General features: G+C 44.1%; 1 protein-coding gene across 6 annotated transcripts in view; it reads left to right on the forward strand.

Annotated features, from left to right (window-relative positions):
• Window positions 1–7,637: 7,637 nt before the first annotated feature.
• Window positions 7,638–27,782, forward strand: part of SMAD2 (SMAD family member 2) — a gene marked incomplete at its 3' end in the record, with an annotated part of 47,984 nt that continues 27,839 nt past the window's right edge. For 4 of the 6 annotated variants that reach the window (XM_084304528.1, XM_084304532.1, XM_084304531.1 and 1 more), the window contains exons 1-2: window positions 7,638–7,686; window positions 18,010–18,302. In XM_084304528.1, coding sequence (XP_084160654.1) covers window positions 18,067–18,302 — 236 coding nt within the window. In that variant the 5' untranslated portion in view covers window positions 7,638–7,686; window positions 18,010–18,066. Of the gene's footprint in view, window positions 7,687–7,713; window positions 7,759–17,077; window positions 17,204–18,009; window positions 18,303–27,782 lie in introns of those variants that run through there. The other 2 variants (XM_084304529.1, XM_084304530.1) reach the window with 2 other exon arrangements.

Raw genomic sequence — 27,782 nt, forward strand, 5'->3', positions numbered from 1 at the left:
GACTCCACCACTTCCCTGGGCAGCCTGTTCCGATGCCTCACAACCCTTTCGGTAAAGAAGTTCTTCCTAACATGCAACCTAAAGCTCCCCTGGCTCAACTTAAGCCCATTCCCCCTCGTCCTGTCACCAGGCACGTGGGAGAACAGACCAACCCCCACCTCGCTACAGCCTCCTTTGAGGTACCTGTAGAGAGCGATAAGGTCGCCCCTGAGCCTCCTTTTCTCCAGGCTGAACAAGCCCAGCTCCCTCAGCCGCTCCTCGTAGGACTTGTTCTCCAGGCCCCTCACCAGCTTCGTCGCCCTTCTCTGGACCCGCTCAAGCACCTCGATGTCCTTCTTGTAGCGAGGGGCCCAAAACTGAACACAGTACTCAAGGTGCGGCCTCACCAGAGCCGAGTACAGGGGGACAATCACCTCCCTAGCCCTGCTGGCCACACTGTTCCTGATACAAGCCAGGATGCTGTTGGCCTTCTTGGCCACCTGAGCACACTGCTGGCTCATATTCAGCTGACTATCCACCATCACTCCCAGGTCCTTCTCTGCCTGGCAGCTCTCCAACCACTCATCTCCCAGCCTGTAACTCTGCTTGGGGTTATTGCGTCCCAGGTGCAGGACCCGGCACTTGGCCTTGTTAAACTTCATGCAGTTGACCTCAGCCCATCGGTGCAGCCTATCCAGATCCTCCTCCAGAGCCTTCCTACCCTCAAGCAGATCGACACATGCACCTAGCTTGGTGTCATCTGCAAACTTACTGAGGGTGCACTCAATGCCCTCATCCAGATCATCGATGAAGATATTAAAGAGGACCGGCCCCAGCACCGAGCCCTGGGGAACGCCACTAGTGACTGGCCTCCAACTGGACTTGACTCCATTCACCACGACTCTTTGGGCCCAGCTATCCAGCCAGTTTCTAACCCAACGAAGCGTGCGCCAGTCCAAGCCAAGAGCAGCCAGTTTCTTGAGGAAAATGCTGTGGGAAACGGTGTCAAAAGCCTTGCTGAAGTCAAGGTAGACCATATCCACAGCCTTTCCCTCATCCACCCAGCGCGTCACTTTGTCATAGAAGGAGATCAGGTGCGTCAAGCAGGACCTGCCTTTCATAAACCCATGCTGACTGGGCCCGATCGCCTGCTTGCCCTGCAAGTGCTGCGTGATGACTCTCAAGATAATCTGCTCCATGAGTTTCCCTGGCACTAAGGTCAAACTGACAGGCCTGTAGTTTCCCGGGTCTGCCCTCCGGCCCTTCTTGTAGATGGGCGTCACATTTGCTAGCCGCCAGTCAACTGGGACCTCCCCGGATAGCCAGGACTGCTGATAAATGATGGTAAGCGGCTTGGCCAGCTCCTCTGCCAGTTCTCTCAGTACCCTTGGGTGGATCCCATCCGGCCCCATCGACTTGTGCACATCCTTTACCAATTATTCTAAATTTGATTATATTCTTGGTATTGGGGTTATTGTGTAAACAAATGCTATGTTGTTGAGTTACTTGTTTTATCGTTGTATATAAATTTCGTCCCACTAATGTCTGACTCAGGCTCTTATGCAATGTGTTAGCTCCTGTCGTGGTTCTGCTCGAGTGGGCATCCGAGCTCCACCACAGCCACGCTGTCACTCCCCCTCCTCAAAGAGGAATGGGGAGAAAATACGATGAAAAGGGCTCAAAGGTTGAGATAAGGACGAGAAGATCACGCAGTAATTATTGTAACGGGCAAAACAGACTCTGCATAGGGATATAGTAAGATTTATTGCTTATTACTAACAAGCTAGAGAAGTGAGAAACAAAGGAAAGAAACCAAAAGCACCTTCCCTCCCCATCCACCCTCTTCCACCTCCTCCCCCTGAGAGGCACAGGGGAATGGGGGTTATGGTCAGTCTACAGCACTTCTTCTCTGCCGCTCCTTCTCGGTCACTCTCGTCCCCTGTGCTGTGGGGTCCATCCCACGGGATACAGTCCTTGATGAACTGATCCAGCGTGGGCTTCCCACAGGCAGCAGCTCTTCCAGAACTGCTCCAGATATGGGTCCGTACCACAGGGTCCATCCCTCAGGAGAAAACTGCTCCAACCTGGGTCCCCTACGGGCAGCAGCTCCTGCCAGGTCACCTGCTCCTGCGTGGGCTCCTCTCCACGGGCTACAGGTCCGGCCCAGAATCTGCTCCGGCAGGGGTCTTCCACAGGCCGCAGCCTCCGTCAGTGCAGGGCCACCTGCTCCACCGTGGTCTCCTCCATGGGCTGCAGCGTGGAACCCTGCACCACCATGGTACTCCATGGGCTGCAGGGGGACATCCTGCTTCACCATGGTCCTCACCACAGGCCGCAGGGGACTTCTGCTCCGGCGCCTGGAGCACCTCTCCCCCTCCTTCTTCACTGCCCTTGGCGCCTGCAAGGCTGTTCCTCACTCCTCTCACTCTCCCAGTTGCTGTGTGGCGCAGTGTTTTTTTCCCCTGTCTTAAATCTGCTCTCACAGAGGCACAAAACGACATCGCTTATTGGCTCAGCTCTGGTCAGCAGTGGGGCCCTTACCAAACACGGGGCAGCTCCTAGATCCTTCTCATAGAAACCACCCCTATGGCCCCCTGCTACCAAAACCTTGCCATGTAAACCCACTACAGCTCCCCAGTGTGTTTTATTGTGTTCTGTAAGAACTATGAGCCATGTCAAATTAGAGGGTATTATTATGCGGTTATCTTTTAAATATACCAATCCATCTGGTTTCATTTTACCTTTCAAATCTTCAATTAATTTTAAGTCTTCTTTTGTATAATTTGGCTTTTGGTTCATGTATATAGTTTGGATTTTACCGTCTGGTATCAAAGACAATGCCTTCACCTTAATTATTTCAGCTGCCTGTTTAGCCTCCTGATCTGCCAATCGATTTCCAGTTTCAAAATCGGCGTTCCCCTTTTGGTGTCCCCGACAATGCATGATAGCTACCTTTTCTGGTTGTTTTACAGCCTCTAACAATTTTAAAATTTCTTCAGCATGTTTTATCTGTTTTCCCTGAGTGGTCAGCAATCCACGTTCTTTCCAAATCGCTCCATGAGCATGTACCATGCCGAATGCATATTTAGAATCTGTCCAAATATTTATTTTCCTTCCTGCTGCTAGTTCCAGTGCTCGTGTAAGAGTAAATTATCTCTGCCTTCTGGGCGGACGTTCCAGGGGGTAATGGTTTAGACTCGATTACCTATTGAGTGGTTGTAACGGCGTACCCTGCCTTACGTTGTCCTTGTTTCACAAAGCTGCTTCCATCAGTATACCAAGATTCATCAGCATCTTCTAAAGGTTCTTCTTTAAGATCGGGTCGACTAGAATACACAGTCTCCATTGTTTCTATACAATCATGGGTTATGGGTTCATCCAGAGTTCCGCTAAGGAAAGAAGCTGGATTTACGACGTTAGTGACCACAATTTCCACATCATCTTGTTCTACTAATATTGCTTGATATTTTAAAAATCTCTGTGGTGAAAGCCAATGGTTTCCTTTTTGTTCCAAAACTGCTGAGACCGTATGGGAAACTAACACTGTCATTCTCTGTCCCATTGTCTCGTTTATAGGGACCCAGTCTTTGTGCTAGTGCTCCCAAAGCTATCCCTTGTCTCTCATGAGAGAACAACCAAAAGGGTTTCGAGAGATCCGGTAATCCCAAAGCTGGAGCTTGCATCAGTTCTCATTTAAGTTGTTTAAAGGCGTTTCGTGCTTCTCCAGTCCAGACTAACTTTGACTGATTACTCTTTATCAATTCATATAGAGGCTTTACCATTAGTCCATAATTATAAATCCAAAGGCGACACCAACCAGTCATTCCTAAAAAGGTTCGTAGCTCCTTTACCGTTTGGGGTTCTGGAGTCCAGCAAATGACCTCCTTACGTTCAGTTCCTAGTTCTCGCTGACCTCCCGAAATTCCAAATCCCAAGTAGGTCACGCGTTGTTGAACCAGCTGGACTTTCTGTTGAGAGACTCGATATCCATTTAAACCCAGAAAATTAAGGAGACTTATAGTCCATTGAATACAACTCTCTTTAGTCTCGGTAGCTATTAAGAGATCATCTACGTATTGTAACAAAGCCCCTTCAGTGTCCGGAGGTATCCAAGTCTTGAGTTCCTTTGCTAATTGGTTTCCAAAAATAGTGGGGCTATTCTTGAATCCTTGAGGTAGCACTGTCCACGTAAGCTGTGTCTTTCTGCCTGAGTCAGGGTTTTCCCATTCAAAGGCAAATAGCTTTTGGCTTTCTGTGGCTAAGGCTAGGCAGAAGAAGGCATCTTTTAAATCCAGTACGGTAAACCAGACTTGACTATTCTTTAATTTAGTCAAAGTATAAGGGTTTGCCACTACTGGATGTATATCCTCGGTGATCTTATTTATGGCCCTCAGATCCTGAACTAGCCTATATCTTTTTCCATCTGCCTTTTTAATTGGCAATATGGGTGTATTGTATTCTGATTCACATTCAACCAATAATCCATACTGTAGAAATTTATCAATTATCTCTTTAATACCTTTCCTATCTTCTATCCTCAAAGGATATTGCTTAACCTTAACGGGTTTCTCTCCTGGCTTTAATTTAATAATTATTGAGGTCACATTTTTAGCTCTTCCATGGACTTCAGTGGCCCAAACTCCTGGATATACTTGATCTGTGATCTCTAAGGGTATTTCACTTTTAAGGTCAGTTTGTATTAGTGCCAAGCTCAACACATTTCTTAGTTGTTCTTCTCCTATCCTTAATTCCATTTTCCCTTTTTCAAAGACAATTTCTGCTTCTAATTGTTCCAACAAATCTTAACCAAATATAGATTTTAGAGATCCAGGTAGGTATAAAAACCTATGTGTCCCCATTTGTTTCCCTAACTTGTACTTCAAAGGTTCACAAAAATAAGCCTTTTCAGGTTGATCGGTTGCACCTTTTACCCTAACATAATCATTCCATAAAGGCATTAATGCTTGATTTAGAACCGAATATGTTGCCCCCGTATCAACAAAAATTTCACTTCCGTTCCTCCCCTAGCTTCATTATAACCAGTGGAGGATTCGCTAGTGTAGATTCCCCAGGTCCCCGTTATTCCTGTTGAAATCAGAGGCCTATGATTACCCTAGGAAAAGGCTAGTCAATTTGTCCTCCCAAGCCAGGTCCAAATCGTTTTTGTTTTTTTTCTCTTTTTTTTTTTTTTCCATTACATTTCAGAGTTGGTCCAAAAATTCCATAGGGGTTTCTCTTGGACCTTGTTGGAAGCATATTCTCAATTCCCAATTCATCCAGATTTTAGTATTTACTTAACTGTTCATAATTTTCGTAATAATTAGGGTCTCAGTGGGGGGTTGGTCAGGGGAATGTAATTGTCCACAGTTCCCTGAGCGATCCCATCGGCAATCTGAGCTCACACATGAACTCAGGTTGTTTTAAGGGTTAACTGCTTTTCTGTTTCCATGACAACTCTCTGGGACCCATCATGATCCCTTTGCCCCAGAGGGCTAACACCCAAGATTTTAAGGTCTCAGCCCCGGGCTGAGGCAGAACTATTAACATTCCTACATCCTCTTTCCCTGCTCATTCAACTTCAAACACCTTTAACACCTTCAACAACCCTTTTAACACTTCCTTTATCTTTCTCCAGCCTGTACTTTTCTCATGCCAGCACCAAAGGCTCAGTCAGGGACCAACTTAATTCCGTACCTTTTCCCTCCAAGATGCTGAAACAACATCAGTATACAACATTCCATCCTATTTTCTTTCTCAAAAACAACATTGACTGTAGCAAAGTATTAAAGTTTCAAGTTCCATTAAAAGGCCACTTTTCTCCACATTCCAGCTTATAAAGCGGCCACCACCAATTACAATATTTTATCAATGTTTTCCTGTTCATACTTCCACCAGCAGATCCTCCAATATCCTTCCAATGACTCAAAATGCATCCTAAAGGGCTTTTCTTTAAAATCCCACCAGTTTGCCTTTCTCCCATTTTCCCAGTTCACACTTTCAGAATACACTTATCACTTACAAAATGCAGCACGCAGGTATCTTTCTATAGCAATGCCACGAACCTACTATTATTACCAATAATATAGCCAAAATCACAATAACAATAACAATAATCAGAGTCAAATTCCACATGCAATAAGTCAGAAAACTGAAATAAGTAACTCTGTAACAAATGAACCTTATTAGCAAACTTGCCAGGTTCCAAACAGCAATTGAATGCCAACAAAATCAAACGCATACTTAAGGTGCTAGCCACAAAAGTATACACCACCCTGCAGAACTTTTATCTTCCGACTTATGGGCAGTTTCAAATGACCGGTCTACCAAACAAACAAACCAAAACCAAAATAAAGAATACTGTCACTTACAGAGATGGGATCCTTGTCTGCCTCTGCAGTGATCCGTTGAGTCAAGGAGTCCCTCTGGGAAATCCCGGGGGTACCCTAGGGAGTCCTATTCCCAGCGGGTCCTGCAGTCCAGCAGAGAGGCTGTCCCATCTGGGGTGCCAGATTGATTCAAAGATCGAAGCTGAAATTTCTAAGTGACGAAGTATCCTTTATTGTCAGCGCTGGATGCACGGGGGATCCTTCCACCTAACATGCATGTTCGAAGTAACAAACTATCTCATACTTATACAGCAAAACAATGAATATTCAATTAATGCTTATACATATTCATTACCTAAACCCGCCTACTCTTGCTTCGTATGCTAATTAGCCTATCAGTCCTTGCGCTTGTGCAAAGCCTCCCAAGAATTGTGGGCTGGGGTCTTCAGGACGTGGGCAGTGATCTTTGGGAGGAAGACCGTAGGTCTGGGGACTGCTAAGATCAAGTTGCCTGCAACTTTACACCATAACAGCAGACGAAGTGGTGTTATGGTTTATGGGTTTTATGGGTAGTTTAACACGTTTTATATGTGGTTTACATCCATTTGAGTATGAAGCAGGTGCTAGGGGCGCAGGATTGCATCCCCCTCCTGCCTCAGCCTCCTGATGGGCTGCCATGGCTGGCATCTGCCCTCCTCCCATCCTCCAAAGGATGGTGTTTCGCCTTCCCTCACCCAAGGAACATCGATTTGGCTCTGCCACTCGAAGACAGGTGGCCAGGGACTGCCCTATGCTGGGCCGGTCTCAGGCCCTGAGATAATTTCTGTCGGGAAGGAGGGCACTACTTTTTCTCAGCTCCCACCCGTTCCCATGTGCGGAAGGTTACAGATTCGAGCGAAGTAACTTCCACATCACACTTCCAGTGCGCCTGCGCGCCTGCAGGTCACGCAAACGCCGTTGCGCCGTTCCGGTCAAGCTCTCCTAGCGGGCACATCGAGTGAAAAGTGACAAGGAACGGAGCCAATGAGCGGCGTCACACCGCCAAAGGGGCCGAGTCTCGCGCCCTCTCACCCCTCCCCATCTCCCGTTCTCTCCCTGCTTTTGTCCCCCCGCCCTTCCTTTGATTCGCTTTCTCGACCCGCCAATCGCTTGCGGGAAGGGGGTAGGGGGCGGGGTCTTTCCACCGCCCCCCAATCTCCTCTCCCTTTTCCCTTGAACGACGTATTTGCGGGCCATCGCGCCACCTCCTCTCCCAGCCGCTGGGGTGGGCGGGCCGAGGCTGCGACCATTGGGGGCGGGCGGATCGAGGCTACGACCAATGGGAGCAGGGGGGCGGTGCTGAGGGAGGAGGGTGGTCGCGCAGCCAGCCGGGGAGTAGGAGGTTTGGCCTGGGTTCGTCGTGGGGGGTTGGAGCTGCTGGGGTTTCCGTTTTGTTGCGGTGTGAGGGGATCGGGTAGGGCCTTACTCCCTGGCCTGGGGTTTTTCTACCCCCCCCCGGCGCGGAGCTGAGCTGGGTCCGCGGGGAGCCGGGAGGGGAGCGTGGGGAGCTCCTGCAGCGGGGCCGTGGCGTGCTGCTGCGGGGGTGGAGTGGGGAGGGGAGCCGGGTGCTGTCCTGCGGGCTCCGGGTGGTAAAAGGGGAAAAAATCGGGTGTGTAAGGAGCCCTTGCCAGCTGGCGGCCAGGCTAGTTTGAGGCTTCTCGGCCGCTCGTTGCGGTGCTTGGCTGCCAAAAGCCCTGTGTGTTCTGCTCACCTTAACGCACCAACGGGTGGGCTGGAGGAAAAGTTCTCGCCGGGTTTTCCAAACGGGGGTTTCTGGAAGTGCTTCAGCCTGTTGTTGTTGCATGTCGGGCTCCTGTTATTGTGGTCAGAGATGCGTGAGCTTCCATCGATAGCAAGGAGGTGGTAATGACAGCTTATTAGGAAGGAGGCTGCACATAACTGCAGGTTTGGCTGATCGCAGGTGTGATACTTTTTGCCTGGAGAGCTGTGCTTTCAAACTACTTTGTGGTGTTACATCTATGAGGCTGACCTCTGTAATGAGAGGCTGGTTAGGCTTTGTTCTGCTCTCCAGACTGAGGAAAAAAACCTGTTGTTAAGGCTTTTTTTTTTTTTTTTTTAACAAACAAGGTTACTGTTTAGATTTTCCTATACTTTATCATAGTGTTAGAGCTTCACTTGTGTGGTATATGAGTCCGTCTTTTGCAATGTTTATTCAAAGGGATAGCTTTAAAATGTAAGGGTTTACAAACTCCTGTGTCTTAAAGGGGCATGAGAATGTAACTAAATGGGGGTAGCTGAAGTTGCCAGACTCTCCCCACCCTGCTTCATTTGCTTAGCACTGTCATGATAAAAGATAGCATTAACTGTAAATCCCCTTGAAAAAGAGGAAAGGGGAGGTTCTTAGTTGAGGTGGCTTAAGCTTCGCTTAAGTATGTTCTTTGGGTTATCTTCGTTGGGATGTTTCCTATTAAGATATTTAATAGGATAACTTGGTAGTTGTGTGGTTTAGACTTGGACTACGCCAACAGTCATTAAAATGAGCAAGAGGGAGGATTCAGTTCTCTTTATGGAGGAATCTGGTCATGGGTAGTATAATCTTGGAGAATAGTTAGTCAGCTTTCCTGAGATTCTGTTTGACCATAATAATAATAAAAACACAATTGAAAAAATGAGCTTAAAAAAAAACAACACATTGGTCTCTTAACTGATCTTTTTTTCCCTCCACCTAGAAGCTAGGTGTGTGAGCAAAATCAAATGAGCTTGAGTTGCACAGGGAATCTCCAAATGAAAGGCCCTCCTAGGTGTTCTTACTTGATCCTGTTCTACTTGTCCTGTTCTACTTGATCTTTCAGAAGTGTTGAGCACCAGTTGATATAATTGAGTTCATTGGAGCTTAAAAATCTGTGCTAGTGAACGCAAATTTAAAAAACAAAACTTTTTTCCATTTCTGATCCCTTTCCCAGAAAAGTACTGGGAGAACAGACTTTGTAGTAGGTTCTGGATAGCAATGAATCCAAGCTCTGTTTGAGACTGAAGAAAATTCCTAGGTTTTGATTATATAAAGACCAGTGTGCAGAATTTTAATTATTATTAAAGGTATTCTGTAGTTTTCAAATGTATTCAGCACTGTCTTAATGACTGCATGTAAATGCCCTGTAATTGAAAGCATCCATTTATGGGCCTACCTTGTTAAGTGAGCTGTAAATTCTGCTTTTCAGATTGTGGCTTAATGATAAAAGTCATTCAATCCAAACTGGTTGTGAATTGTACTGAGAGGCAAACAATACCTAAGCTTACTTTGCCAAAATACTTGTAATTGTTGATTTGTTAAACAGAATTGCTGCAGGTCATGCAATGGGATTATTTATTTATTTATTAAACAGAATGGAGAGCACAGGCAGCCCTGTGCTCAGTGCTCTGGGCTAGAAGAAATTAGCCACTGCAAAAATTCTTACTAAACGATGCTTTCAACTTCCAGTAGAGTAACCGTCTTACAAAGAGAAAGGTATTGTTCCAGATGACTTCTTATTGTCATTGTGTGTTTGACAGCCATAGTGTGAAGTAAGACCAAGAAAGAGACTGCAAGAGCAGCTCCTGGATCTCCTATCAGCGTAGTCTAGGGCTTGAGTTTGATTTAATTAAGCTGGAGTGAGATGAGCATAATGTAAGTGTGCAGTGAACATGAAGGGGGAGCCTGGCCTGTTGGAGAAACACTCGTTGATGTTAGGCTGGTTTGGAAAGTCAACTTGCATTAGTTAATTACTAAATGTGCTTGTGTGTTGTTTAATGGAGGGGGGAACGTGCTAAGTTATGTGGCTAGAAGCTGAACCAGGTACCTGCTTTTTGGTTTGGGGACTACCTGTCAGCTTTACCCCAGCAGTATTTACTTTCCAAAATAATGAAACTGACCTTTGTTGCACCTGGGCCATTTTAATCAAAGCAAATAAGGTGAGAAGAGGTTAAACTATTGTGGTTTGGAATGTTCCTTTTGGTGCTTTTGTGGCACTACTGAGGTTTTCCAGTTTTGAGGAGCAATGCTGTGAGTTCATAACTAGGAAGGATGTGGAAAACGTTTGCTGCTTTGCAGGGACAAGTGAATCGGCTGACTGTAGTTCTGGCAATATTCCTCTCAGGTAATTCTAGGAGAGTTGCTAAAATATGTCAGTCCTATTAGTTTAATTCAAAGTCAGTGAAGTTAGCATCTCAGCTAGTTATATGCAATTTTAGTGTGTTATGTGAATGCATGTGTTGCTTCCAATGTGCTAATTTTCTAATAGCAGTAAAGCTTTTTGTTATCTTATCTGGCTGTAGCTTGCAGTAGTCCTTAGTAATTGAAGAAAAATTTAGCTCCTGAAACTTTTCTATCATTTTGTTGCTTGCTGTGCTTTAACCCGGCTGGCAGCTAAGCTCCACACAGCTGTTTGCTCACCCTCTCCCCTCCCTCTTTGGGATGGGGGAGAGAATCAGGAAAATGGAGCTTGTGGGTTGAGATTAAGACAGGAAAAAAAAAGATGGTAATAGTACTCTTACTAATAATGTGTATGAAACAAATGATGCACAATGCAATTGCTCACCACCCGCTGACTGATGCCCAGCCTAACCCTGAGCAGCTGCCACTATTGTCTGTTGTTCAGCATGACATCAGATGGGATGGAATACCCCTTTGGCCAGTTTGGGTCAGCTGTCCTGGGTCTGTCCCCTCCCAGCTCCTGCTGCACCCCCAGCCTGCCCACTGGCAGGACAGAGCGAGAAGCTGAAAGGTCCTTGGCTTGGTGTAAGCACTGCTCTGCAACAATTAAAACATCAGTGTGATATCAGCACTCTTCTCATCCTAAGCCAAAGCATAGCACCCCACCAGCTACTAGGAGGAAAACTAACTCTGTCCGAACTGAAACCAGGACAGTGCTTATTTTAGTTCTGCATATGAGAAACAAGAATTTTCTTGTTTGATTCATAATCAAACTTTATGAAATGAGTAAAAGGAAAAAGTCTACTTTGAAAGTAATTCTCTCCTTAATGAGCTATATAAAGACAAAAGTTCTACAGAGTTTCAAGATGCATTGCAATACTAGACCATAAGAAACTTAAAAATTAATGTGCAAATTGAGGCTGTAGATTGGCACATTGCAAAATCCTAATTCTGAAGCTGTCCTGAAGGGAGAACTTCCTTTGCTGCTGTCACAAACAGCCTGCCTTGAACTTCAATTCTTGTCAAAGCTGAACCTGGACCTTGGTTTTGCTTTTGGGAGCCTGGGCCATCTCGAGCCCCTCTGGAGGGAGTGCTCTGGAGCCACTCTCCCCTGCTGGCCTAATTGGCTGGGAAGCTCGGCTGGGGGGTGGATCTGGGGGCAATGCTCAGCAGGGCTGCATTCCCCTTCCCCCAGCTCTTTGCCTGCACTGAGGCCAAAAAAAAAAAAAACAAAAAAAAAAAAAAAAAAAAACTCAATGCCCAACAGCTGGGAAGGAAGTACTTAAAGCTGTCCCACTCTGGCCTGAATACAGGGAGAGAAGCTTGTGTTGTCTAACTTCCATGTGTGGTTGTTCTTTGGAAATGTATGTATGCACAGCAGGCTCAAGCCTCTCCAGTATGATGAAACCAGGTGTCTAATACATGTTTGAGGGAGAAGAAGAAGGCATGAGCCCCCTGGAGTCTCAAAAGGCAGGTTTTGTAGGGGTTGTGGGTATAGTGGCAGCAGTAAAGTGTCTTCTCCTGTCTGTTTTGCCAAGTTCTTTAACTAGAATGCATTCTGTCTGAATGGGAAAAAGTGATGTTGAATTTTAGTTTGAACACTGTACAGAATTCAGGTTTCCTGCAAGTTGACATCATTAGCATTGAGGAAAACTTTCTCAGGTTCTGCTGAGAATAAGCTGCCTCATTGTTTGGAATAACACTGTTTCAAGAATTCAGAAGCAGATCGTAAATTAATTTTGTTTTGCTTCTGTTCATTGTGAGATGAAATACTTGCTTTATTGTTTCTCAAAGTTTTTCCACTGTTGATGACCTTGCATTAATGTGGGTGACATACAGTACTGCCTAACCTATGCACTCTAAAGCGTCACATCTCAGTACTGGTTAGCCTAACATAGGGTGTTGATGCTGCTTTAAATAGACTGCCTCAATTAATGTGCTTATTCTGGAAGAACTAATGCCACAGGGAGACGTGAAGGAAAAGGGTGGATATTCCCTCCTCTGAGATATGTGAGGCACTGTACACTTGATGAAATTGGTATAGAATCTCCAAATTCCAGGTTTAATGGAAAAAAAAAAAAGTATCTTAAAAATACTTCAAAAATGGGACTAAAACTGGAAGGAGATGAACTTGTAGACTTTTTCAAATGCTACAAAGGATTTTCCTCAATCTTCTTTCCTCAGGAGTTTAACTTCTGTCCTCTTTATTCCAGAAGAGCACTTGAAAATGAGATTCTTCTAAGCCAGAATACTTCCAGTAAAACCAGGAGAGATCCCATTTCTTTATTTCAAGTTTAAGATAAATAAGCAGACTGATATGAAATATGTTGCATAAGGCTTTAGAATAAATTAGCCAGAAATCACTTGATATTTTTGGTAGTACCAGTGTGTTTATAATAAGTTCCAGACACTCAGGAAAGGAAAACTTCCCTTGAAGACTTTAGTCTGCAAATGTACTGCCCTTAAGGTTTTCCTCCTCTTTTATGCTTAGTTATTTCTGGGATTGTGGGCTTAATATTTAATCCGTGTTCCAGAGAACCACAGCAGAATGGAATAATAACAGACATCACTCAAACTGTGATTTCACAAGTTGCCAACTGTTGTGTTGACCTGCTATAGAAACGTGTGAGAGGAAGCAGAGTATACTATGGGGGCAGAGATGAAACATACCACAGAAGTTAGGCAATCTGTACATTTTCCAGTTTTAATCTGTTGGGTATAACAGTGTGTGCTCCTTGTGTGCCAGCAGTCTGACACTTGTACCTCTCTTTTAAGCTCCTTGAGTACTCAAAGCTGTGGTTTTAAGGCACAACCCAGGGAATGTGGAAAGGGATGACATAGTGATAGCTTTCTGCTGTCACGTTTCTGCCATCATACTGATAGCTCAACTACAATTGAACTCAAAGGGGTCTTGGAAATTTCCATGTAATTAGAGTCCCACTACATTGATATGTTGTAGTAGAAATAGTACGTGGACAGGTAAAATATAACATTTGGGCTATGGTGTTGGGCATCAGTGGAACAGAACAAGCAGTGGAGAGGCAACACAAAGAACGAGTGGTGGGAAGCATGTGTAAGGTCCTTAAAAAGCAAAGGCCCTAAATAAGTTGTCAGTGTTTGGAGGTGGCTGCCTGTGGACTACAAGGAAATAATAAGGAAAAAGCATTATTATGTGTTTAGCCTGTATTTAATCTGCAGCTGTTTTAGCAACGTGGGAATATTGCTTGTGGTGTTGGCAAATGTTTTCTGGGTCCGTTTGGAGAAAACATATTTTGTGAATGAAGGAAGTGTGCAAGGAAAAAGACTACAGGAGGGTTTTTACCAAGAGGCTGGTGTCAGCAGTGACAGTGTACGAGTGATGCTTTGGCAACAAAGATCAAAACTCCTTATATTCCTATGTCAGTTTGAAAGCAGAAGTTACAGGTGGTAAATTGAAATAGGGTTTTCTGGTCAAAAAAGAGCTGTAGTAGTGACTGCTGAGCCTGTTGGTGCAAGTCTGATGTCTGGGTTTCTCCTGGTGGACAGAGAAAGAACCCAGTGCAGATATAGGGCTGCAGAGCAGCCCAGGGGCAGATTTTTGAGCTGCTGCCAGATGTTCAGCAGCACATGTGCTGTCTGTCTTCTGTCTGCAAATTGCTCGAGGTATAAATCTTTGTGCTTTTTCTTGTAATGCTGATGTGGAGAGCTTTAGTGTACTGTTACTGAAAAGATGTTAGCTGTAGTTTCGTGTAACTTCTCTGTGGTCTTTAGATCACTCCCTCTGCTATGCTTTTCAAGTGCTTGTAACTTAATTGGAGAAGGAAAACTTCAGGCTTGGCATCTGTCCAGGGGAGCTTTCCAAACTATGTGAGCAGTGTTCAGATATTTTATTTGCCACAAAAGGCTGACAGTACTCTGTGGGAGGGACGTGATTCAAATGTACAGAATCACAAAGCTTGTGGACAAGATGAATGCAAACAGTTCTTCAGCAAAGCTTGCACAAGAACAAGGGGCACAGTCTGAAACTCGGAAGAGATCAAAACATCCAAAAATACTTCTTTAAAAACTGGATGTTAAATTCTGGTGCTGTCTGCCACAAGGGGCAGGTTCAGGAAGTGGTTAGATGAATTCATGGACAACAGGTCCATAAATAGCTGCTACAGCAATTTTAGATGAAGTGTTACGGAGGGAACAGACTCTGTAAACCAGTAAGGCTCATGTGCTGGCCTTGGATAGCATATCCTTTTGCCACTGGTGGAGATAGGACATCAGGCTAGATGCACCATTCTTTGGACCCATTAGGGTATTTCTTTACTTCATTGTTGCTTTTTCCTTGCATAATTTAGATTCATCTGACCTTCAACCTAATTGTGCAGTGTGCTTCCTAGTGCCTCCTCTAGGCATGGAGATGGGTGCAACTTTTTGCATAAGTTAAACTGGTTGAAATAGTCTCCTATGAGTAGTATTCCTCACAGTTGGCTGAAGTACTGAGATGAATCAAGTCTTGCCCTACTTGGGTCATGTTTTCTCTGCTTGGCCTTTGAAAGATAGCAGGGCTGTAACTGGAATAACTTAATGAAATTCTTACTGTGCTCCTGGCAAATCCTTGATGTGGTGTAGCCATAGTTAAAAGGCAGAAGTTAAAGCCTCCCAGAATCTGTCTGCAGCTGTGGTGTATGTTCTTTTAAAATCAGCTGGTAAGGTGTGAGAATCAGTGTAATAAAGGACTTGGTGCGGATATCCCATTATCAAACAAACAAAACTTTCCTGTAGAAACAGCCATGGGGTAGCAGATAAACCTGTGCTTTGTGGAAACATCTACAGAAACTAGTAAACATTGATGTGAGGGAGCTGGTTAAAACTAAGTAAAATATCTGGAAAGTTTTGATCAGTTAGGTCTGAACTGACAGACTTCTGAAAATGGATAAAGGGAGATTTTTGCCTCAGAGCGTGGCAGAAAAATGTGAGTTGAAATGTAATAGGCTTTTGAAACGTATAGGCTTTCTAAACTTTTCCTGCTGCAACACTTAAATCTTACTCAATGCGCAGTTAAGCAGAAATGCAAGTTGTAGTCTTTGTTTTAAGAAAGCGAATACAGGAAATTATACATAGTTCAGTGATATCTTTTAAGGGAAAGAATACTGCAAGACTGGATACCTCACCTTAAGGGGTGTTGTAAAGCTGAAAATCAGATAAAAACATTGAGAATGCCTCAAGGGCCTGGAAGAATAGGCAATTTACTGTGGTGGTAAGTGTGACCCTTCTGAAGCTTGTGCTTCGTGAGGCTGATAATCAAGGGAGTATTCTGGGACACTGAAAGGTCAAATTTGAAGCAAAAGAACAGGAAATGCTTATCTTGTGTGTCAGTGAGCTCCGTAAACTTGAGGAGAATTAGCATGTGGATAAGCAATAATATTGGTACTCCATTGCCTGCATCTGTCAGCACTGAATGTAGTATTCAGATATTAAACCATCAACTGCCAGTGTTTGAAAGTGTGGGCTTTGCAGCAAAATAGGCTATCATCCTTTGGTTTGCTCCCTTTGAATTTCTTGCATCTGAAGCATTCAGTGTTGGCCGTGCTCGGAAGCTGAAGTCTCAGTGATGAAGTTCAGAGTAACTGCTGTCCCAGGTTACGCCTTGTGCAGCTGGTCCCCTTCCCTCTTTTGAAAACCATGTGCAAGTGTTTCTTAATGCGGCAGAGGCTGTGTGAGCCTCCCACTTCACCTCTGGAGCCACTCAGGGTACTGGATTAGGGCTCTAAGGGGTTTACTCCTGGCCCTGTGAACAGTTCAGAACATGTGGAAAGGGGAGCAAGACTGCTTAATGTGGCTGTGCCACCAGAACAAATTGTCATTACAGTACATGTCTGGGTTGCATTTAAAGAGCTAGAGGGGATGCTAATGCTAGTGTTGAAGGCCGGGGCTGGAGGAGAGTCTCCATCTACGCTCTGTATCTCAGCCAACATTAGCATGGGTCCTTACAGTACTGGGTATGAGCTGGCGCAACTTGGTAGTGGGGAAGGATGTTAACTCAGGAAGAAAACATGATGGTTTTTGTTCAGCTACCTGAGTCTTTGGGGAGAGGTATTGCTGTTAGTGCATAGGTGGGACCACGGAGAAAAAAGGAAGGAGACCTGGGCTGCTTGTGGCTGGAGACTCTTTAAGAAACTGTAGCCTGAGTATCCTATTCAGTGTTTAATCTGAAAATGTTGGATATTGGGTTTATTAGTCTTGTTTTCTGTAGTCAGGGCTACAATGTAATGCTTTTACAGTCTGATGTATTGGCCACAATTCCCTAATAATTTAACGCTTTTGAAAAAATTAAAGCTCTTTTTGTGTTATAGTTTTGCATGAAAACGAATGCCTTGATTTAGGATAGGTTATTTGAATCACTTCCATAAAGTGACTGTTTTTATTCTCAAGTCCCTGTTAATCAGAACCTCAATCTCCATGAGCCTGAACCACTACAATCCTTGCTTTGGTCATATTTTCAGGTGATCTCAAAAGCCGCTTCACTGAGGTGTAACTTAGTTGAAACTCTAATGTCCTTCCTACTGAATACTCTGTTCCATGGAAGTCAAAAAGTTAAGATTTAAAGCTACCTGTGGAATATAATTTAGCTTTTGGTGACTTGTCTTCACAGTTTCAGCAAGAACCAACGTGATAAAGCATGAATTACCCAGAAATAATGTAGCCTGAAGTATCCCAAATGAACCATGCTGTTTTGCAGGTAGGAAACATCAGTTAGGTGAGGCTGTATGTTTTGAATAGAAGTGAGGAGCGTGCCTGCTCAGGATGGGGATGCACATGAGCTGCCTTGAAAACTCTGATCAAGTAGCCTGAAGGTAGCCTTAGTGCTTCACTAGAGCAAGGTATTTTCAGCTGACTAAACTAACTCATGTAGTTAAGTGTGCTGAGGTTTTGAAGTAAGGTAACTTTTTGGAATTCGCATACCTGGAACAGGGGAATAAGCTCATCGCCAAACTTGAGTGAATTTCAAATCTGTGTTCCCAGTGGCACAAAAAGTGGTAGTTATTTAAATTGTAACAAGATGAAAGAAAGGCTTGCCAAATGGTTGGCTGCTGAAAGACTTCTGTCAACACTCATAATGATTAAATGGCACTCCAAACACAGTTCTGCTTGTTAAGTTAATTTGGAGATGGGCAGCATGTGCAAATCTGGGTATGCAATTTGTCGGTCATTTGTGGAACACTTTAGCAAATGATTAAAACCAGCTCAGCCCAGGTGCAAAGCTAGATTCAAGTAAGTTAATGTTTTGTAATTTCTGAAGTAAACTTTAGCCAGGAAAGATGTGAGGGAAAAACTAGGTGTCTGTAGCTAACTGCTGGAGTGACTGTAGAAAGTTTGTCCTTTAATTTCATTGACATAGTAACAAATGCGCAGACTAGTACTGAACTGTTACCTGACTTGTTTTGAGATGCCATGTCCTACGGCATTTGGTAGTGAAAGGTCCTAAGCAAGGTATGTGTCTCGTGAAACCTCAGTGCTAATGTCTGTTTTGGTTTGTGTTTTTAGGGATCAGACGGGAATCACTAATTTATTGCGTGCTGAGTGTTCTGTCTGGTGAAAGTCATGTCATCCATATTGCCATTCACTCCACCAGTTGTGAAGAGACTTCTGGGGTGGAAAAAATCTGCTGGTGGCTCTGGAGGGGCTGGTGGTGGTGAGCAGAATGGTCAGGAGGAAAAGTGGTGTGAAAAAGCAGTGAAAAGCTTGGTCAAGAAGCTAAAAAAAACAGGACAGCTGGATGAGCTTGAGAAGGCAATTACCACTCAGAATTGCAATACAAAATGTGTGACGATACCAAGGTAAGTGCTGTTGTGTTTGAAGCTTTTATAACCTCTTAAACTAAACAGATGTCTAGGCTGTCATGTGAACAAATAATCAGTTGTATGCTTTTGATTCATTTAAAAATTCTTTAAAGCCTGTTTTGGTTTTATGTATCCCTTGATTCAATTCTTAAAACTGAACCACATGCTTTGTCAAGTCACAATTTTTAGTAATAACTTGACATTTCGTTTGTTACTAACTAGATTCCAATTTGTATGTGTTCTGGTGGTGACTCACATAGCTCTTAGTTCATAACACTGCCTTATGCTTTTATTGGATAACACTGTAATTGGAGGGGCTTGTTTGAAGCTATGCTTCTGCTTCAGGGGAAAAAAAAAAAGACTAGTTTTTCCTTGGTCAACACTTCAGTCAACTAATTATTATTTTCAGTTCTATATGCTAGTTCTGTTTAAGTTCTACAAGTTGCATCTGTTTTCCCTTTTGAAGGGAAACTTTAGCTTTGGAGGCAGGTTGTCTGAAGATTTGTTTATTTACTGTAATTATTATGTCATTGGTTAATGGAAGTGCTTTTCATTTAACTTGAAGCATTTCTAGAACTTCTCTTCTGCTCCTTACGTGTGTATATATATATTTAGATGAATGGCTTGCATTCTGCCCCTTTGACTTTCTCAACTTAATTCATAGCAACTGCTGTGTGAGAGGCAAGGGTTGTGTTTGTAAGTATAATGCAACGTGCTCTAGATTCATGTTGTACAGAATTCCCACTAAAGGTGCTCATCAAGTGTACTCTGTAAATATCAAATCATTCTACAGATGTTTTGTCTCTCTATGAAATTGCTGGAGGATCTGGTGACACAGGAATATTCTGGGCACTCAGTCCCTTGACATATGTCGTAGTTTGTAAGGGAGAGAAACTGCATGTGTTTATGACCTTAATTTCTGTATTATTAGCACATTGGTCCCAGTGAGTTTTAAACTTTATATTAATCTTGGTGCATGCTACATTTGACCGGTGGCAGTAATGACTGCTACCTATCAAATATGTTATGGCTGTTATCTGATAATGGTTTTAGCATTCTCCTTTAGATTTGACATAACTTTCTGGGAAAACCATACATGTGTTCTGGATCAATGACTACTTTAGAAACAAAAGAAAGAGAAGAATTAATGTTGCATTCTGCTTGTATCTTCTTCTTTGGAGCAGTCCAACAAACCCAGTTTGTTGGGTTTCCCTTCTGCTTTCTTTTGTCAGCTAAGAAGTGAAATATTTGTTGGAGTTTGTGTATCAGTAGACTAGGATTGGAGCCTATTAGGCTAAATACATAAAGCCATTTCACAGAAATGTATCCAAGTCAAAGTAATGGCAAAGACAAAATGCTTAGTTGGAAGGTTTTTCATGTTACAGAGGATATAGATTTATACAAAACATGTATCTAATTTATAGAGTTCTTGGAGCAAGCTCATAGAGCTTTCCTGCAAGGGTACTGGGCAGTAAACATTGCTACTTCAGGATATTTAAACAAGTATGCTTGTGATGACAGTATTCAAAGGCACAAATAAGATGCCAGTATATCATTGTTTTCCTGGTCTTCTTGCTGTCTGTATTTGGGTGGCTCCTCCTGGTTGCATGGCCTGTGAAGTAGTAAATAATTCCTTAAAACAGAATGTGAAGCTCAGTTACACTCCATATAGTCTCAGTGTTGTGATGAGCAGTTCTTGCTCAGATGTGCTGTTACTGTTGTTATTCAGTTGAAAAAGGGCTCACTGAAATTTTACTTTTCTTGGCTACCTTATGAGTAAGATGGGAGCTAGAGAGCTCTTCGAGCGCTGCCTATTTCACAAGGTTTAACACAAAAGCCATTTGTTAGTTTAAAATTAATGGGCAAGATGATATCAGGGTTGCAAACAGTGCTGTACAGAATTGAGTTTTGAAGTTGGCTTTTGGACTATTGATATTTTCATTTTGACAGCAGTAGTCTGGGTTCCCAAGAAAGAACAAATGTCAACTGAGTACTGTAATGATTTCTGGAGATTTTTGTTCTTGGATTTAGTAAGTTAATAAAACTGCTGCTTGAGACTCGCTTTAATGAATATCTTAATCTGTACATCAACAGGGATGAACAATAAATGACTGACTTGCAAACTCTTTTTCCTTCCTTGTTAGCAAGAAGTTTGGTGTGAAGTTGCTGAGATGCAGTTCTGACATGAGTGAGAGGGCTTTGGGTGTTTTTTTTTTTAACTAGCTTTAGATTTAATTCTTGATACTGTTTAACTCAGTTTATTAACAAGTGTTGTGAGATACCTCTTTCTGCAACTGTTGTGTTATTCCCTCAAGAGAAGTTTCCCTTGTGGTTTCACAAGTTTCTGGTCCCATTGGAAATATCCATCAAGGCTAATACAATACTTAACTTGTTTGTATTTTCATTGCTGAAACCTGGAATAGATAAACATGTACAAGCTTTTCTCAAAACTGAAAGTAGCTTGAATGAAATTGATAAAACTCTGCAAAGATCTGCATATACTTTGCTTTTGATAATCTGCTGTGATTAGATTGGCTCTGTTTCTGTGCTGTTGGTCAAGGTGACCACACACTGAAGCTGATGCTGTGTGAACTATTCAAGCTGCTTGTGTGGTAATTAACACAGCTTCTTACACAGACTAATAGAGATTGTGAGAAAGCAGAAGCAAACAGATGGGGTGGGTGTTGGCATCACACAGCAGGGATGCTTAGCTCTTCATAAGTGGGTCAGTAATCTAGAGCAGAGGCTAAATAAGTAGAGGTCCTTTTGACACTAGCCCTCTAATTTGTAGTTATCTTGCTGAATCTTCCCAGTGAGCCAGTAGGATTCTAATCTCATAATCCCTGCGTATCCTCAAACTAAATGTTGGTTCTTGAGTTCACTTTTCTAAGGTATGTAATGAATTCGGTTTCATTTAAGATTATGTCTTCATGCTCTCCCTTGCAGTTTTCATACAAATGGAGCACCAGAAGCAGTCAGTGAAGAAACAACATGAGTACTAATTTGTAAGATTTCTTCTACCGGAGCAGTTTGTTTCTCATTAGCATGGATTATTCTGCTGAAATAAGTACTTTGTTAAGGGCTTGGATTTTAGTTACTGCTATTCACAAACAAAACTATGCCATGCAGTGAATAATCAACTGATATTTATAGTTTATATTCATTGTTTAAAAAGTCATTTCAGTGGTGACAGTATGCAACATTGCAATTCAAAGTAGGGAAACAAATCACTGCCTTTGGTGTTGCAGTATTTTCATGGGATCACTTGTCTCTTCTGTCTTAAAAACTACAGATGTTCTTTATGCTTGGGGGCTTTTATTTTTTTTGGTTGTTTTAGACTTGCTAAAATGATTTCTGTAAAATACCGAATAGCATAAGTAATGTCAACAGAGATTAGGTGGAACAGGTTTTGGGTAGCGATGACTGGGGTTCTGTAGATTTTTTTTAGTTAAAGACAAGGGGGAGGACTAGGGGAAGGGTAATTGCTTTATTACTATATTGCTTTGTGATGCCTCGTTCTCTAGAGCATATGTTTCTGAAAACTAATGCAGAACTAAGTCCTTCCTGAGTGTTACATAGGTGCATGCTAAATTCTGCTGCTATGCCAACACTTGGCTATTGTGACAGCTCTAATAAGGTTTTATATGAAGGTTGTGTAATAAAAGATGACCTGTCAGTATTGAGCACTCCCCAGGCACACCTGTGTTCCTTCTTTGTTTTATGTTGTAATCCATTCGCTGTCCCCCAGCAGGTCCCACCTTGTGTTGTGCCTGCTTACCCCCTTGCTGGACCCACAGAGTGCTGCTGCATCTCCTTGCACTGCTGGCAGTTGTGTTGCTGGCACAGTCTGCATGGTGCAGTGCTGAACAGGGGCAGACCCTGATATAGCTCAGTGCAGAGCTGCACTTTTATTTTTGTCCTATATGGAGGAGGATAAAGAAGAAACAGGTGCCTCCCATCAATCTCAGCATCTGTAGTCTTCATTTTAGTTCTGCGTAGTGAGTGGAGCTTTTGTGCGTGCCCTGACACGGCTGTTGCTGACTGGGAGGAGGAGGCACTGAAAGATGCATCTATAACAGTATACCTCTGTTTCTTCTTTCCAGATGTTTGCGTGTGTCCTGGTTTCAGTTAGGACAGAGTTAATTTTCTTCCTAGTAGCTGGTAGAATGTCGGGTTAAACCACGACAGTGTGCTCACTCAGTACTCTAAAAGAGTTTAATACAGCATCAAAGAACTTCCTGGTTCTAAGTTAAAAGAACAAACGTTCTTCTTGAACAGATAAATTTGTGTTGATGTTAATGGTTATATTACAGTTAATATGAAAGCTTGCTTTTGATACTGTGTATGAAACAGTACTTAACACTTGAATCTTGGTTTTAATGAGAGATCTTGAGTTTCTGCGGAGGAGGTAAATCTTACTACTGCTTGATAGTAGAGGAATCTCTGGTACAAGAGAAAAATGATGTTGAATATCGATGGAAAAGTGATGTGGCAGTATACTGGCTGAAGTAAGGTTTTAAGACCAACTTCTTGGATTCTTTTCTAGGGTGCTTTAGAGTCTTAAGTGAAATGAAGCACTTGCTCCCAGTGCAGAGGGAAGGTTGATATTCCTGTCAGACCCTTGCTTTCCATCCTGCTCTGCCATTAGAGTTTTAGAAGGTGCTATCTGCAAAATAGTTGTTCTTGCTTAAGTTTGATATGAATGTGGAAAACGTAGTCTTATCTGTGTTTTCTGCCCTTCTTGCTCAATATAAGGGATAGCATCCCTCTGTTATGGTTCCTGATTTTTCAGAAGCTTGCTTTGGCTTTTTTCAGCAGCCTCCGAAATCTTGCAGTTGTTTTGAGGAGTGTGGCTGATTTATAGCCAACAAGTAAACTTCTAAAGCACCTGGCTTCTGCTTCAAATATGAGGTGAATTCTGTGTCTTTACCACTCAGGCAGAGAAGACCCCCCACCCCCGAGTGGACTCTGTGGTTTTGGGAATATAGAAGACTTCAAGGGAGTATTGGATAAAATGCAAAGCAGACAATTGCAAGTGAAGTGGCTGGTTGGCGTTGAGATTACAAGCTACCTGCTGAGCTTGTTAGGATGAAATATTTTAAAGGTGTACCTGTTACATACTTTTCAGTTCCACCAACAGTGAATGGTGGTAACTCTTTAAACTGCTGTCATGGAACTGATCACACCCAAGTTATCCTGAGGAAATACTATGGTGGTGGTATTCATTCCAAGCATTGCAGATAGAAGATGATTTTAATACCGTTTTTTCCTTAAGTCGCAATGTCTGTGTGTATATACGTAGGCTACTTCTGAAGGCTGTATTTTTTTTATGAAGCAAAAATCTGCATATCCAGGAGTTTCTTTTGTGTGACTTCTGAGCCTAAAAGCCTACTCTTGATGTAAAAGTGATTAATGCTATTGATCTCTGACACAAGATTTCTTTTGTTCTTATACTTAAGCATAGCTTATTGTGTGTTAAAATTGTTTTCTGAAAGTTGGTTCTTGTATTACGTAATGTTGGCCTCCATAGATGGAGCTAAATAATGTTGATTACAAGTATTTACAAAGGAGGTAACAGTGGAAATAAATTGGGCAAAGAGAAAACCTTAAAGATGGACAGGTAGCTTGGAACTGTTGGTTGAGAGCAAGCAAATGGTTTAAATTGAGATTCTGGTGCCTTTTTCTTCAGATAACTGAATAAAAAATCATCTATAATTTAGGTGTAATGCTGCTGTGGTTTAACCTGCCTGACAGCTAAGTACCACGCAGCTGTTTGCTCAGCCTCCCCCCTCCCTCTCTGGGATGGGGGAGAGAATTAGAAAGAAATTAAAGCCTGTGGATTGAGATAAAGACATTATTATTGTTTTCCTTTCTTTCCTGTCCTAATAATAATGGTGATAGTAGTACTAATAATAATGTGTATGAAACAAGTGATGCACAATGCAATTGCTCACCACCCGCTGACCGATGCCCAGCCTATCCCCGAGCAGCTGGCCCCCCTACCCTGGCTAGCCACCCCTGTCTGTTGTTCAGCATGACGTCAGATGGTATGGAATACCCCTTTGGCTAGTTTGGGTCAGCTGTCCTGGGTCTGTCCCCTCCCAGCTCCTGCTGCACCCCCAGCCTGCCCACTGGTAGGACAGAGCGAGAAGCTGAAGCATCCTTGGTTTGGTGTAGGCACTGCTCTGCAACAATTAAAACATCAGTGTGATATCAGCACTCTTCTCATCCTAAGCCAAAACATAGCATTCCACCAGCTACTAGGAGGAAAATTAACTCTGTCCTAAGTGAAACCAGGACAAAAGCTGACTGGCTTTATTCAGTATACTAACTGGTAGTACAGGCTCTGTTTTTTTAAGTTTCATGTTTGTTTGGGAAGTGATTGTATGCAATAACCTAGTCTTAAGGATGCTTTTGATCACTGCTACAGCAGAGCTGTCAAGTTAACCTGGCTTCTAGAATAGATTGGTCTCAAGCTTTTAAGATCTTTCCCCAAAATGGGGTACTTCAGCAACAGCAACATAGAAATTCCTTTGCTGCTTCTCATGTTAAGGCTGTAGAATATGGGTGACTTCCCCAATTATGCTGGGGAACAGGGGAGTGGTTCCTCTGGAAACAGTGTTAGGAGAGAACCCTTTTCAGAAGGGACAGGCAGCACAGAAGGGGTGGTGGTGTGGCTCTCTATATTAGAGAGTGTTTTGATGTTGTGGAACTCGAGGCTGGGAATGACAAGGTCGAGTCCCTTTGGGTTAGGATTGGCAGGGACAACAAGGCTAGCGTCCTGGTCGGGGTCTGTTATAGACCGCCGAACCAGGATGAGGAGACGGAAGAGGAGTTCTACAGGCAGCTGACAGAAGTTGCGAAATCTTCAGCACTTGTTCTCGTGGGGGACTTCAACTTCCCTGACATATCTTGGAAGCACAACACAGCCCAGAGAAAGCAGTCTAGGAGGTTTCTGGAGAGCGTGGAAGATAGCTTCCTGATGCAGCTGGTTAGTGAGCCTACCAGGGGTGGTGCCCTGCTAGACCTTCTCTTCACAAACAGAGAAGGACTGGTGGAGGATGTGATTGTCGGGAGCTGTCTTGGGCAGAGTGACCACCAAATGGTGGAGTTCACTATTCTTGGCGAGGCCAGGAAGGGGACCAGTAAAACCGCTGTATTGGACTTCCGGAGGGCTGACTTTGAGCTGCTCAGGACACTGGTTGGTAGAGTCCCTTGGGAGATGGTTCTGAAGGGCAGAGGGGTCCAGGAAGGCTGGGCGCTCTTCAAGAGGAAAATCTTAATGGCGCAGGAACGGTCTGTCCCCACGTGCCCAAAGACGAGCTGGCGGGGAAGAAGACCAGCCTGGTTCAACAGAGAATTGTGGCTTGAGCTTAGGAGAAAAAAGAGGGTTTATAATCTTTGGAAAAGTGGGCAGGCCACTAGGGAGGACTATAAGGATGTTGCGAGGCTGTGCAGGGACAAAATTAGGAAGGCCAAAGCTCATCTGGAGCTCAATCTGGCTACTGCCGTTAAAGATAACAAAAAACGTTTCTATAAATACATCAACACAAAAAGGAGGACTAAGGAGAATCTCCATCCTTTACTGGATGTGGGGGGAAACTTAGTTACAAGAGATGAGGAAAAGGCGGAGGTGCTCAATGCCTTCTTCGCCTCAGTCTTTAGCGGCAATACCGGTTGTTCTCTGGATACCCAGTACCCTGAGCTGGTGGAAGGGGATGGGGAGCAGGATGTGGCCCTCACTATCCATGAAGAACTGGTTGGTGACCTGCTACGGCACTTGGATGTGCACAAGTCGATGGGGCCGGATGGGATCCACCCAAGGGTACTGAGAGAACTGGCAGAGGAGCTGGCCAAGCCACTATCCATCATTTATCAGCAGTCCTGGTGATCGGGGGAGGTCCCAGTTGACTGGCGGCTAGCAAATGTGACGCCCATCTACAAGAAGGGCCGGAGGGCAGACCTGGGAAACTATAGGCCTGTCAGTTTGACCTCAGTGCCAGGGAAGCTCATGGAGCAGATCCTCTTGAGAGTCATCACGCAGCACTTGCAGGGCAAGCAGGTGATCAGGCCCAGTCAGCATGGGTTTATGAAAGGCAGGTCCTGCTTGAGGAACCTGATCTCCTTCTATGACAAAGTGATGCACTGGGTGGACGAGGGAAAGGCTGTGGATGTGGTCTACCTTGACTTCAGCAAGGCTTTTGACACCGTCTCCCGCAGCCAGTTTCTTGAGGAGAATGCTGTTCTTGGCTTGGACTGGCGCACACTTCTTTGGGTTAGAAACTGGCTTGATAGCCGGGCCCAAAGAGTCGTGGTGAATGGAGTCAAGTCCAGTTGGAGGCCAGTCACTAGTGGCGTCCCCCAGGGCTCGGTGCTGGGGCCGGTCCTCTTTAATATCTTCATCAATGATCTGGACGAGGGCATTGAGTGCACCCTCAGTAAGTTTGCAGATGACACCAAGCTAGGTGCGTGTGTCGATCTGCTTGAGGGTAGGAAGGCTCTGCAGGAGGATCTGGATAGGCTGCACCGATGGGCTGAGGTCAACTGCATGAAGTTTAACAAGGCCAAGTGCTGGGTCCTGCACCTGGGGCGCAATAACCCCAAGCAGAGCTACAGGCTGGGAGATGAGTGGTTGGAGAGCTGCCAGGCAGAGAAGGACCTGGGAGTGATGGTGGATAGTCGGCTGAATATGAGTCAGCAGTGTGCTCAGGTGGCCAAGAAGGCCAACGGCATCCCGGCTTGTATAAGAAACAGTGTGGCCAGCAGGACTAGGGAGGTGATCGTCCCCCTGTACTCAGCTCTGGTGAGGCCACACCTTGAGTACTGTGTTCAGTTTTGGGCCCCTCGCTACAAGAAGGACATCGAGGTGCTTGAGCGGGTGCAGAGAAGGGCAACCAAGATGGTGAGGGGCCTGGAGAACAAGTCCTACGAGGAGTGGCTGAGGGAGCTGGGCTTGTTCAGCCTGGAGAAGAGGAGGCTCAGGGGCGACCTTATTGCTCTCTACAGGTACCTCAAAGGAGGCTGTAGCGAGGTGGGGGTTGGTCTGTTCTCCCACATGCCTGGTGACAGGACGAGGGGGAATGGGCTTAAGTTGCGCTAGGGGTGCTTTAGGTTGGATGTTAGGAAGAACTTCTTTACCGAAAGGGTTGTGAGGCATCGGAACAGGCTGCCCAGGGAAGTGGTGGAGTCACCATCCCTGGAAGTCTTCAAAAGACGTTTAGATGTAGAGCTTAGGGATATGGTTTAGTGGGGACTGTTAGTGTTAGGTCAGAGGTTGGACTCGATGATCTTGAGGTCTCTTCCAACCTAGAAATTCTGTGATTCTGTGAGAGTTCCAACATCTGCTGCGAAGCTGTGAGCACCTTAGCTACGAGGACAACAGCAGGCAGTTGGATTGGCACAGTGGATCCTAAAATAACATTGCTGACCAGACAGAGGTGAAGTCTGTTTTCCCAGCAACAGAACTTGGCATCCTCT

The sequence above is a fragment of the Netta rufina genome, assembly GCF_964035555.1.
Source record: "Netta rufina genome assembly, chromosome: W".
Taxonomy (NCBI): Eukaryota; Metazoa; Chordata; class Aves; order Anseriformes; family Anatidae; genus Netta; species Netta rufina.